Here is a 13,167-nt window from a genome sequence, read left to right on the forward strand (position 1 = left end):
CAAGAAGATGACAGTTTCCATTTTGTGTTTGAGAGTAGAGGTGGGTGTAATATCAGCTGTGTAGTGGTGATGTTAACTGCTAGTCACAATCACGATACTTTGCTGAGTGTAGTTTTAGGGGATTCGGTAGTAATGTGTAGTAAACAGAAAAAAACTTAACAAATCAGTTATCTAATGTCCACATGATATTTAAAATATTTCTCTATTGATCTTCTACCCAAACTGTTTGAATGCATCTGATTACTGACCAGTGCATATTTGACCACTTTCTAATGATCGACACCATTAACGCTATTAGTAAAGTGTTAGATCTTACACTTTGTTGTAGGCCTATTTGATCTTTTTAGGTCGATATTTTCATCCTTTTTTCCTCCGAAAATTTACCATTTTCAGACAACCTTTTCTATAGTGGCATCTCTAATAAATATAATTAACTGATGAGAACTACATAGCTGACAAATGTTAGCCAAGTCAAGCATACACTATTAATTCGGGGCTGTATGGTAACAATTTGTTAAGAGCACTTGTTCTCCTAATTACAAAACTTTTAGGAGCACGGTTGAAGTTGATTTTTTTGTTTGTTTTTTTGTTTTAGAGACAGTAACATTTAATGTGCCACAATATAATGCACAAGTAGGCATGAGAGAACTTGAGCTTGTCAATTATGACAGAATTTAGAAACATAGTGTGAGCCATGACAAATTAATTTACCATCTGATAAATATAATATTCTGTTAATTTTACAGACTGTATGCAAAAAAAAAACAACCGTTAACCTGTTCCACCTTATAAACAAATATAATAAACATCAATGTTCAGTCTTTTGAAGTCTGCTCCTCTTAAATTTATTTAAAGCTACATCATTAGCGATTTTTTCAAAGCCAGTAATTCTCAAACTGCTCTGTGTGTGTGTGTGTGTGTGTGTGTGTGTATATCTGAATAATCTCATATAGGATGTGATTGGGTGAGTTCATTTATCTGGCAGATGCAAAGTGCTTTAGTTTAATGGTGTTCATTACTGATGCTCCGATCAGGATTTTTACAGCGGATATCGGTTTCTTGTCATCTTGATAGACCGGTCCTGATCCAGATACCAATCTTTTTTTTTTTGTTTAAACTTTAATCAGGAGGTCTGTCATAAACGGTTAAATGTAAGATCTCTGCTCATGGTCACTATTAATTTAATTAAAATAATAGCAATGCCAAATACTGTTGGTTAATTGATAAATAACAGCATGAATTATTTATTTTTAAATATCTTAAACAATAGAGTCCTAATTAAAAGTAGACTAACACAAGCATGATGCATATTAGGAAAAAGGCTAATAGCCTTCTAAGGAAATCGCCTACTAAGCTTAATGTCAAATTGATATTAAATGCAACCCATAGTAATTAAACATTTATTTTCTCATTGATTTTATGAATTTATTACATGTATTTTTTATATTAAATAATTTGGTTATAACTAAGCACATTTTCTTTACATTTTATTAGTTGTTTTGTTGTTTATTGGTTTTAGATCGGTTCCCCCAGTACAGTGTCCATGTCTGCATATTGCGTTTTTGGGGGTTAAATTAAAACATGGAAACTGGAGTTGACTTTTTTTTCTAGTGATATCTGGCAACCATGAGTTTAATTGAAGTGAATGCACTGTCTGTTAGAGTTTGCGAAGAGAGTGAAGGAGAGCAGCAGTGTACTGTATGTTTGCAGACTGAACAGTTTCTACTCTTGATTATCATTGGTGAGGAATTATTTAATAAAGAAGTTTGAATTGCACCCAATCTTGTAGCTTTAGCATTAGTATTAATTTACTCTGCCTGATACCGCTGTGTCTACACGAGCATGTCGCAGGTTCAGGTCATTTTGGGTGATCGATAAAAGATGGTGGTTTGTGAGATCGGGAAGTTGAGAGAAGCAGATGATGTACAGCATTACTCTCATCATCATAATGGTTTCTCTGCAGTATTTCCACACTTGTTCGGTTGACTGAGGAGATGAAAAGCAGTGTGAAAGTAACTGTTACGCGGTGTAGATGCAGTTTGGGCTTCCTGTAGTTTTTATCCCGACTGTATTATTCAACTCCGAACAGGTCACTTGCACCCGTGCGCCTAAATATATTTTTCACAGTTACACAATACTTTCAGTCGCAGATGTGAGTGAAAAGGTCTCACTGTAGAGCCCTGTAACTTCATATTAATGAACTCAACATTCTCCGTTTACCCTGACAGAAAGTCATCTGACAAATAGTCAACTGTTTGATCATTAACTTTGTTCAAACAATAGATGTTCTGTGTTTGTTTTGACACAAAACTATTAAGCCTTTTTGTATTTCAAATTTAATACACTTGCAGCTGTGTGGAGGCGTTTTTGTTTTAACTTGACTAACTCATGACAACTTTACCAACTTACACTGTGCATGGTTTGAATCTGTCTGCTGCATGTGTGCTCTTGTCAGAAACAGGGCCACTGAATCATTGCAGCTTCCACAGAATGGAACAAAAGAGGGAATCATGGGTATTGTTTGAGGCACTGGCTTCATTTTCTAGTTCAACACACAACTGAAGACTTGACATACGGGACCTAAACAGGTGCCTAGGGTTCCACTGTGCCAAAGACCCTCCCTGGACTCAATATATAATCTTGTGAGTCATACTTATAGCACTTATAGAACCACCTACCTTGCAAACAGTAATCCCCTTTTACTTGTATTTTCAACTGTTTCATACACGCTCTCCAGTAACTTTCAATTCAGCGACTATATGAAAACCCATTGTGGTGTTCTCACACATTTTCTAGTCGGAAACTGGTGTAAGGGTAGGATGCAAATGTAGATGTACAGAAGGATGCGGCTTGTTATGGAGAACACTCCAGCAGACACGATGTTCATTATCAATGTGCTCAGTGACGCAAGTATTTCACTTGTGTCACTGAGCACATTGATAAAGAACATCGTGTCTGCTGGAGTGTTCTCTATAACATTACTACCTGCCTTTTGTATTATAACCAGTGCTCTTGGTCAAAAGCTTTAACACGCATTTAGTTTATTTGCAGTGGGCCTGTGAGATTGTAATGTATGCCAGTGTCCTATTGTGCCGATCACCAGTTGATGGTAGTATTAATAGTATTGTTTGTGGCTTTAAGAAGGGAAAAGAATGGCGCGTGACCATATTATACTGTATGTAATGTGTGTCATTTACACTTTACATCATTAAAAGGGAGAAAAAAAATACCACAAGCTGGCTTTGAAATTGGTTATAGGTGCAATCACTAGCATTAGCATTTAGACACGGGTGTGTGTGGTTTTTTTTTTTTGTGGTGGTGGTAGGTTTTTTTTTTTTTTTTTTTTTTTTTTTTTTTTTTTTGGCCTTAATTACTTACAAATTACATCCAGTGCACCTGCTTGTACTCTGTGTATGGAGATACTTGTATAGTGAAGTTGCCGTGATGAACATATCATGCTCTTAATTTAAGTCTGGTTTCATGTTTTGGGAGTAAAAACATTCGTTTTATCTGTTTGGCAGCATGGACAAGGGAGGCTAAGATGCGTCAGAGAACCAAGTCAGACAGCAGGTTATGGATCATGTAGCATAGAAAATAGGCTGAAAGGAAACATGTATTACGAGAGAACACAATTTATTTTTGTGCAGCTGCAGACCCCATGTTTTCTGGCAGACACTTAAATCGTTCAACTTGATTGCGATCTCAGTAGTTGGAATGTATCGGCGATTCCCAAATATGATCGTCAATCGCCAAACCTAATTTACAAGGCCATGTTGTTCACATTATGTAATAATGTATAACTTGGCCATGACTACTATAACTAGGATTTGCATAGTCATACTTGAGTTTAGATCACGTATCTCATTATTTAGATCTTTTTGTTTTTGAACAGCTGTTGTATTCAAGTTAAATTATTGTATCCTGTACTTTTGTTAGTTTCTCTAACCATGACCCAATGATTTATAAGACCTAATCATGTGACCACAAGCAGCCTCATCTCATCACTGGAAACGTGCGTTGGTGGTGGCATAGTGCCGGAACCCCGCTTGTGCATCCACACAGGGATTACCAGCATGTTACCGGTCTCCATTCATGCTTGCCGATCAGCCGCTTTTATCAGCATCAATCTGACACTCTGTTTACCTGACGCTGCACTCCGTTCTGCTTGGCTAAGAGAAAAGCTCACAAAAAGTCCCCATCCATCAGCACTTTTCATTGTTGGGTCAGGGGAGTGGTTTTTAGTGGTTCGTCCAGCCCTGGTCCAATTAGCAGACCCTGCACCGTTAGCTGCTAAAGACTGTGTTTAATCAGAGTGCTGTGTCTTTTTACCCCATGTTGATTTGAGTTTGTTGTCTTCAGGTACTGTTTTTTGCGTTTTTGTTTTTCCCCTCAGAGAGTCCTGCTCAGCCTTAATGAAGTCAGCTTATCGTCTTCTCTCCCAGCCCCTTCGAGCTCTCTGTTTACAACCACTGAATCTTGAACACTTTACTTAACAGGCCCTTCCTGTGGCATTGTCGTCGTTTGTACATGACAGCAAAGCTGCGTTGTGTGGATTTGGTTTTTACTATTAAGGCTTTGTACGTGAACTCAAAGCTTGCCTGTTGCTTTTCACCGTGGCTTCGTGGAGAAGCAGCCGTGGATTTGTGTTTGAGAAAATGGCTTCGTTTAAGCTGGACTTTCTGCCAGAGATGATGGTGGACCACTGCAGTCTGAACTCAAGTTCAGTGTGAGTACAAGTACTCTGTACTTGTTAAATATTTGTTTGTAAGTTTGGTCATTTTTATTTTATTTTTTTTAATACAGGTAAACTACATCCTCCAAATGTTTTTTCCATTCACCATTTTTTAACTGGAAAACAAACCTGTCCACCATTACACAGTGAGCTTTTTGAGCCTTGAAGTTACTGGAGAGGTGTGTGTGTGTGTGTGTGTGTGTGTTTTAAGTGTGTCTTTAAGTGTCTGCCATGTTTTGTTTTGTTTTGTTTTGTTTTGTTTTTCTCCCCATTAGTAACTTTAACATTTACCAAACAGTCCTGAAGTAGCCCTGCAATGCACAGGGCTTCGTTTGGAAAACTGCCCCCTTGCTTTGACAGGTCAAATGTAGCTTTTGTTGTTGGATGTTCTTCACGCCTGCTTTACAACTACCATGGGAACAGTTTCATCCTAATTGGTAGACTAACTGCAAACCGAGAAGCAAAAAATGTCAAACACTACTCAACAGAACTTTTATTGATTTAGATCTAGTCAGCAGTTTTACAGTTTTGAAAGGATGCACTGTATATTATTGTGACTTTTGCCTTATTTCAGTGCTTCAGGGACTACTTTAAAAAATGCCAGTGACTGTGTGCAGACTTGCTTGGGACTACTGAGACAATTACAAACAAAAAAAATCTGTTCGGAACAGTATTAAAGCAGTGTCTCAAGTGCTTGCAGGATCTGGCCGATGAATCACAGATATCCAAATGCGTCCCACAGAGCACCATTAAGAGTGGGAGCGTGAGTGAGTGAGTGTGTGTGTGTGCGCGCGCGCATGCGCGAGAGAGGGGGAGAGAGAGAGAGAGATATCGAAAGATCTGCGGTATTGGAATCAGAAAGTGTCCTGTTCTGTTGTAGTTTCTGGCACCTAATGGGGAACGCATGCACCAGCCTTAAAGCAGTGTTGAAGTGAAACATAATTTTACTGAGGTTTTGCCGTAAATGTTATTAAATATATAATTTTGCTGAACAAAGCCAATAGGGGCCACAACAGGTTTATTGATTTTTGTCTAGTATTTACAAAAACAAAAAAAACCCTTAATTTACTTGATTTCAATTGTGAGAATGTAAAAATTGGTATGTATAAATTAAATATAATTAAAGAACAATGCTTATGGCCCTTATAAGAATCTTAACTTTTTTTAAAAACATTTTGATATTGATTATTTATTTATTTATTTATTTATTTATTTATTTATTTTTATTTATTTATTTATTTATTTTTATTTATTTATTTATTTATTTATTTTTAAACATCCCTAAAATACAGCAACCTATTGATTTTGGTTACACTGTTGATTTTATTGTATGTGTAATCTCCTTGTTTGAGCAAGTTTGTCCAAGTTCATCCTGTGTGTAATTGAAAAAGGAAAGGATTTATTAGATCTTTTTCACCAAACAATGAATTCTGCTTGCAGAATCTGGAAGTAGTACTAATTTGCTTTTGCACATACTGTTCAGTAAAACCCTCAAGCACTTATTCTGCAACATGATGCGTTTGCCAGTCAGATTCAGCCAGGCCAGCATGTGCAGCTCTGGCTTCTATTGAGGATGCTGGAGGCTTGCTGGAGCTGCAAGTGTTGTTTAGAAGTGGTGTATCGGCCTATCACTGTATACCAAATGACACAAACAGAAACTGGTCCTTGTCTGAGCGTGAGGAGGCCAGGCTTTAGCTTGCTGAAGATGAATAAGGGTTCAAGTGTCACCACAGATGTCATACTTTTGAATGGCTTCCTCCACCATGCATGGAATTTCCCCAAATGGGCCTGTCCACTGATGTACAGTGTATGTTCTGTCTATATGGCGTGTATGCCCAGAGGCATCTGCACCTGTAATTGCCAGTTAACTGGACTGCAACTCAGTAGTCCGGTAAACACTTCTGAATCCAAGAGTCCCTAGATACCCTTAGATGGAGGCTATTCTGCTAATGGTGTGCATCTGCTGGATATGGGTATCTGCCCAAATGTCTGAAACTGCCTTTTTGTTAGCAGTCAATGTACCTTGCAGTGTTCCATGATGACACATCTGCAGAGCCTTCCTTCTTGCCTGGTACATGCCCTGTGGTACTGTTTAGACCAGATGGCAGCCTCAGACTCATTGTTCATCTACAATGGTAAATGGTTGGCCCTTTATATAGCACTTTTTTAACCTTAGCAGTTCTACAAAGCGCTTTACACTGGTTCTCATTCACGCACGCACTCTCACACCAATGGTAGCAGAGCTGCCATACAAGGTGCTAAATTGCCATCGGGAGCAACTTGGGGTTTAGTGTCTTGCCCAAGGACACTTTGGCCCAGATGTCGAGTCATGTGGGCCATGAATCGAAACGCCAGCTCTACAATTGGTGGACAACACGCTCTACCACCTGAGCCACGACCACCCACTACATTAATAACATTTCCCCTCCCGAGTGTGACGGTCATCTCTGAACACCTCACATGTGTAACTGAGATTCTGTCACGCTTTCTGCCAATTGCAAGTGCATTCAAACGTATAGGGAACTTGGCTCATCAATATAACTTACTTTTGTGCTGCAAGGTGCCACTTTTATGATGCATATGCTCCTCACCTCTGAGTTGTCTACAATGGTGTTAAATTACTGAAATGTCAGGAATATATTGTTAAACCTTCTTGCAGTTTTTACAGCTGGATCGCCTTCAGAAATACACTTCCAGACCCAAGTATTAGAATATAGAAACTTTTTAAAACACATTAACATCAGTAAAATCTAATTTGGGTAAGGTATGCTTGAATGCACATTGAGTCCTAGTTCCTGTATTTAAAAAAAGAAAAAATTCTGTTCTGTATACTAGTGTCTGTGCCTATAAATGGATATCAGTAGATGATGTTGCCTATGCTTAGTTACCCTATCAGTAAACTGAAATGTTGGAAAAGGATATTCCTGGCACATTACAGCACATTAATGTCTATATTAAAAGGGCTCCGTTATTTTCCAGTGTTTGCTGTCTTACGAATACGTCATCTCATGTACCTCATCTATACTTAACTAATACAAGATTCATAGTTTTTTTATATATATATATATATATATATATATATATATATATATATATATATATATATATATATATATATACATACATACACACACAACCTTCAATGTTTTTTTTTTTGTTTTTTTTTACACCGTGCTCAGAATTTAAACCAACCTATGTTTATTGATACATTGCATCATTGGTAAATAAATGAAGCTCGACTTTGTTGACACATTATTCTGAGTGGGATTTCGTTGTTTCTTTTCAGAACCAAGAAGATGAATGGGACACTAGACCATCCAGACCAGCCTGACATTGATGCTATAAAAATGTTTGTGGGTCAAATCCCTCGTTCCTGGTCAGAAGAGCAGCTGAGGGAGCTCTTTGAGCCCTACGGTGCCGTCTATGAAATCAACGTCCTCAGAGACAGGAGTCAGAACCCCCCCCAGAGCAAAGGTGTGAGCATGATCTTTAATAGGTCAATTAATGGTGGATGTTGAGCTACAAAAAATGTCAGCTTTTTTTCTTTTGTTCTCTGCAGAATACGTTGTGATATTAATTTAATGTAGAATTGGTAGGAGGCTGTATGTTACTAGCGCATTGCTCGCACAAGCACCATTTTCAAATATCTGGTTTTAATCTTGATGTTGGTGATCTGAGAACGGCTCTAGTTAATGACATGATGGTGGTGGTAACATTTTGTTTCACTTATTTTTCTTCCCACCTTGTTTTCAGGTTGTTGTTTCATCACATATTACACACGCAAATCAGCATTAGAAGCACAAAATGCCCTTCACAATATGAAAATTCTTCCAGGGGTGAGTACGCTATAAGTGGACTGCGATTGAATTGAGAAATGGCTGTTGTGTATGTGTGAGTGAATAAAGGTTAGAAAGTCTAATGTGTGCGCTTATGTACCAGATGCATCATCCCATTCAGATGAAGCCAGCAGACAGCGAGAAGAACAACTGTAAGTATTTAATGGGTTTTTTAGTAGTGAGTGGGTTAATGATGGGATTAACCCATGTGTGTACTTATGGACTTTTATTATTATTATTATTATTATTATTATTATTATTATTATTATTTTAAGTCATTTGTGATAATGGCATAAATTTTGCAAAAAGGTGTGTTTTTATTGGAATTTTAATGTTTCACCCTCATTTGCTTTTATAAGTCTATTTTAAACTAGATATACAAATTAGTTCCACTCAGGACCTTAAGAACAAAAATGTCCCCATTGAAACTGCAATATTTAATCACTGTGCCGTTGAAGCATAAAATTATGCATTCTGTGTTAATAGGCTTTTTTTATGTTGACAAAGTTTCAAAACATTTAATATTTTAAAAATTTCCTGCAATGTGTACTATTTTTTTCATGTCTTAGCCTGTGGGGAAAATACATGCTTTTCCTTTTTTCTGATTTTGCTGTATTATAGAGTTCTGCAGACCAACTGAATAAATGATACAGCTATAATTTTGCCTGTCTGTCTGTCTGTCTGTCTGTATGGATACCAAAGTTGTGGTTTGTATTGAATTTCTTTTGTGTGAAAAGTTTGAAAGAAAGAAATGATATTCCACCCCATGTATACAAGTCAAAGAAGGTTCCTGAGCTTTGAAGATGTTTGCATTATGTAAAGAACCCAGTGTTTAAAGAGTTAAAATTCTGAAAATGAATTTTTGCTAATTATGATTAGAACTGATGCTGGTAAAGATAATAATAAAAACAGTCAGTGAAACTGGGGGGGGGATTATGAATATATAATATTTGACAGTTTTTTGACATGGACATTTTTGTCCTCAATGGACTTGCGCGTAATTTTAAAAAATTATTTAAAAAAGGGTTAAGACATGAATTCTGACTTTTAAATCTGATTTGTAAGTCAAATCAGACCAAATCACTTTGCTGGTTTATTTTTCTGATTCCTTGGGAGCATTTATTTATTTATTTATTTATTTTATAAAAAAAAATTTAGTGCTGCAGTTTAATTCAGTAGCTGCTCAAGTTGTACAGATTGGTAGAAAAAGAAAATCAATATGTATGGTAAAATATTTCATGTTGGGCTGTGTTTTTTATATATATATATATATATATATATTTTTTTTTTTTTAAATCACCTTTTCTACAAAAAGATACTGAATTTTCATGGTGGAAATTTCTACTGGACCAGTGATGAAACAAATGTTTGTTTTTTTTCTTTGTGGCATTACAGGGTTTTTTTTGTTTGTTTGTTTGTTTGGTTTTTTTTTTTAAATAAATATTTTTTGGGGGGGTTAAATATGTGGTTTGCATTGATTTTCAGGTCATATATAAACAGTACTACTATGCAGCATGAAGTGACACGAATTCCAAATCGCCATATCATGGCAGGAGATATCTGAATTGTAAAATACAGCATTGTCATTTGGGGGGAAAGGCAGCTTGGTGTGTTTCGTTATTCAGCCATGTAGTGGCTGTTGTATGATGGTGAAATACTGACAATGTTGTTAACTGTTTTTTTTTTTTTTTTTTTTTTTTTTTTTTTGCGGAAATAAAATAATAAATACGACGCTGACCATTTCTCTCTGTCTCAGTGGTAGAAGACCGAAAGCTGTTTATTGGGATGATCTCCAAGAAATGCAACGAAAACGACATTCGGCTCATGTTCTCCCCCTACGGTCAGATTGAGGAGTGTCGCATTCTCAGAGGACCTGATGGACTGAGCCGTGGTGAGGCTTGTGAACTTTTTAACCTCACAAGACTGGAATTTATTTGAGCAAGGCTCATAAATGCATAGAGTTGCAATCTGCAGTTCTGTGAAAGTCAAAGTATTAAAGTAACTAGCAAGAGATGAACAGTTTCAGAACATGTGGTGTTGGTTGGGAAAGACTTGTTGATTTTCCTTGCAGTTTGCTTTTCAAAAGATTTTTAGAATTGGACAATTACAAAATACAGTTTAAATATTTATATTATACTTTAGTAGAATTATTAGTGGTTTTAATTTAATGAAAATGCTTTAAAACTGCTCAAATTCAGTAATTACATTCTGGGCAATTGTCTGTATTGCCTGTTACATTTTCTGTAGATTGAGTACTTAAACCTGCCCAGCTTTAGCATGGCCTTGCGAAAACAAAAGGATAAGATTGGAGGAAACGGTTTACCTGTACAAATCTGTCTTTATTGCTTTTGCTCCATCTAGGTTGTGCCTTCATCACATTCACAGCCAGACAGATGGCACAGTCTGCCATAAAATCCATGCACCAGTCACAGACCATGGAGGTACTAGAGTTGAACACTGTAACATTCTCTTCTACCCTGTTTCCACTTTCTTTTTTCCCTCTTTCCACCATAATATCAGTCTTTGCTACCCTGTATATATGGATATATGCTTAAAATGAGTATTATGTTGATTAGGGCTGTTCATCCCCAATCGTGGTGAAGTTTGCAGACACACAGAAGGATAAGGAACAGAAGCGCATGACCCAGCAGCTGCAACAGCAGATGCAGCAGCTCAATGCTGCCTCCATGTGGGGAAATTTAACTGGCCTTAACTCGCTAGGCCCACAGTACCTCGCAGTGAGTACAGCTAAGCATTGCACACATTCACTTGTTTAAGACCTAGTTTATACTTCTGTCTCCATATATTTGTGAACACGTAAAGGCATTGTGTGTATACAGTTGGATTGTTGGCTGCTGTAATACTTGAAAGAAACATGAACGTGTCCACTAGGGGGCAGAGAAGTTAAATTAAAGTCTCACATTTCACTTCAGAATGAATGGAGAACTGAAATAGTGGTTACGATAACACTGGTCACTACTTCCTACTGCTACTACTTAGTAGACGATGTTTTGCTGATTTTCTCCAAAGAAAAATACTGGCCAAAGACAATTGTGGATGTCGCTGATTACAAAAGAGAATTTACACAGAATGGTGTAATAAAGAAAAAAACATCCAGCGAGTGGCAGTTCTGCGGACAGAAAGGCCTTGTTGTTGAGAGAGGTAAATGGAGAATGGCCAGACTGGGTCGAGCTGAAAAGGTTACAGTAACTCAGATAACCACTCTGTTGTGAGCAGAAAAGCATCTCAGATTGCACATGTCCAATATTAAGGTGGATGGGCTACAACAGCAGAAGAACGGTTCTGTTCAGAAGAACGGACTGCCTCCACCTGTCTGTGGAGGCAGTCACTAAGTTTACATGGACAGCAATAATCCAATATTAACCCGATTAAGACAATGCTCGGATCATGTAAACAGCAATTTTTAATTACCTTAATCCGATTAAGGTCATATTCGAAGTAAACACACATCGAATTAAGACATGTGGAGTACTCCTGTTTTAGTCGCATTATCGACATGCATAACAGCCATGTACACACCTTAATCATATAATTAACGTCGTGTGAGTTTTCACCGCATTTTGCCACAGGACACGTACACACACGGCAGTGCTCAACCGTTTGATGGCAAATGAGTGCACAGCTGTGTCCCAAACCGCATACTTGCCTGCTATAGGCCTGTAGTAGGAGAAATCCATGTATCTCGGCTACTATATAGTAGGTAAGTACGCGATTTGGGACGCAGCCCACGGCTTCAAGCAGTTGTCTATTAGCACGTAAAGCATGACAAATAATTAATTGCACTTAAAGCATTTGTAAAAAATTTTTTGAATAAAAACACCCAGAGCTGTACACAGTACCATAACGAAGACCAACTGTATGTAGATACGTGAAATTCTGGAGGGACGTCGGAAGGCGTGGCGTGGGGACGTAATGACGTGTGCTGTTAATCGATCTATGTTCTATAACATGTAAAACGGGAACATGAAAGGAGTATTCTAAAAGCGACTCATGCAAACATCTTAATCACAATTTTGTGTTATTCAGAATAAGGCCAATAATTAGATTACTGCTGTCCATGTAAACATAGTCAGTGGGTATAGGATCACGTATACTGGACGGTTGAAGATTGGAAAAAACATTGTCTGGTTTTTAGCCCATCCGTCTCAAGGTTCGACATGTTTTGAGTTCTGAGAGATCGTGAGACATCGTGTCACAGCATTTACAGGTACACAACTAGACATGTCTGCCTCAACCAATCAACAAAGATATGCATCATGTGCTGTTAGGATTTTGGAGGGGCGCATGCCTCTGTGTGATGCCACAAATGAGCAAATGTACTTCAACACAGAAGTATAAACCAGTCTTAACATGCCGTTTGGAGTGTTTTGGTTTGTTGCTTTGACCTGCATAGCACATATAACAAATTTGCTGGATATCCAATCTGTGTAATTTTTTTTTGCCACGGTGAAAAGCAGCCTATATTATTTTTGACATTAGCCACTGTAGCATTGCATGGGGCACACAGCTTGGTTTAAATCTTTCTAGATTTTAGGAACACCTGCAACATATAGCATACTGCTTTATTCTCTGAGTAGA

At 37.5% G+C, this 13,167-nt stretch overlaps 1 protein-coding gene across 5 annotated transcripts in view; it reads left to right on the top strand.

Moving 5' to 3' along the window:
• celf1 (cugbp, Elav-like family member 1) overlaps window positions 1-13,167 on the top strand; it is a 40,776-nt gene that overhangs the window by 14,262 nt on the left and 13,347 nt on the right. For all 5 annotated transcript variants that reach the window (XM_017458671.3, XM_017458670.3, XM_053676621.1 and 2 more), the window contains 6 exons: window positions 8,019-8,206; window positions 8,486-8,568; window positions 8,672-8,720; window positions 10,325-10,459; window positions 10,930-11,009; window positions 11,145-11,306. In XM_017458671.3, the coding sequence (XP_017314160.1) occupies window positions 8,029-8,206; window positions 8,486-8,568; window positions 8,672-8,720; window positions 10,325-10,459; window positions 10,930-11,009; window positions 11,145-11,306 (687 nt within the window). In that variant the 5' untranslated portion in view covers window positions 8,019-8,028. The remainder of the gene's footprint in view (window positions 1-8,018; window positions 8,207-8,485; window positions 8,569-8,671; window positions 8,721-10,324; window positions 10,460-10,929; window positions 11,010-11,144; window positions 11,307-13,167) is intronic.

Source organism: Ictalurus punctatus, chromosome 27 (genome assembly GCF_001660625.3).
Source record: "Ictalurus punctatus breed USDA103 chromosome 27, Coco_2.0, whole genome shotgun sequence".
Classification (NCBI taxonomy): domain Eukaryota; kingdom Metazoa; phylum Chordata; class Actinopteri; order Siluriformes; family Ictaluridae; genus Ictalurus; species Ictalurus punctatus.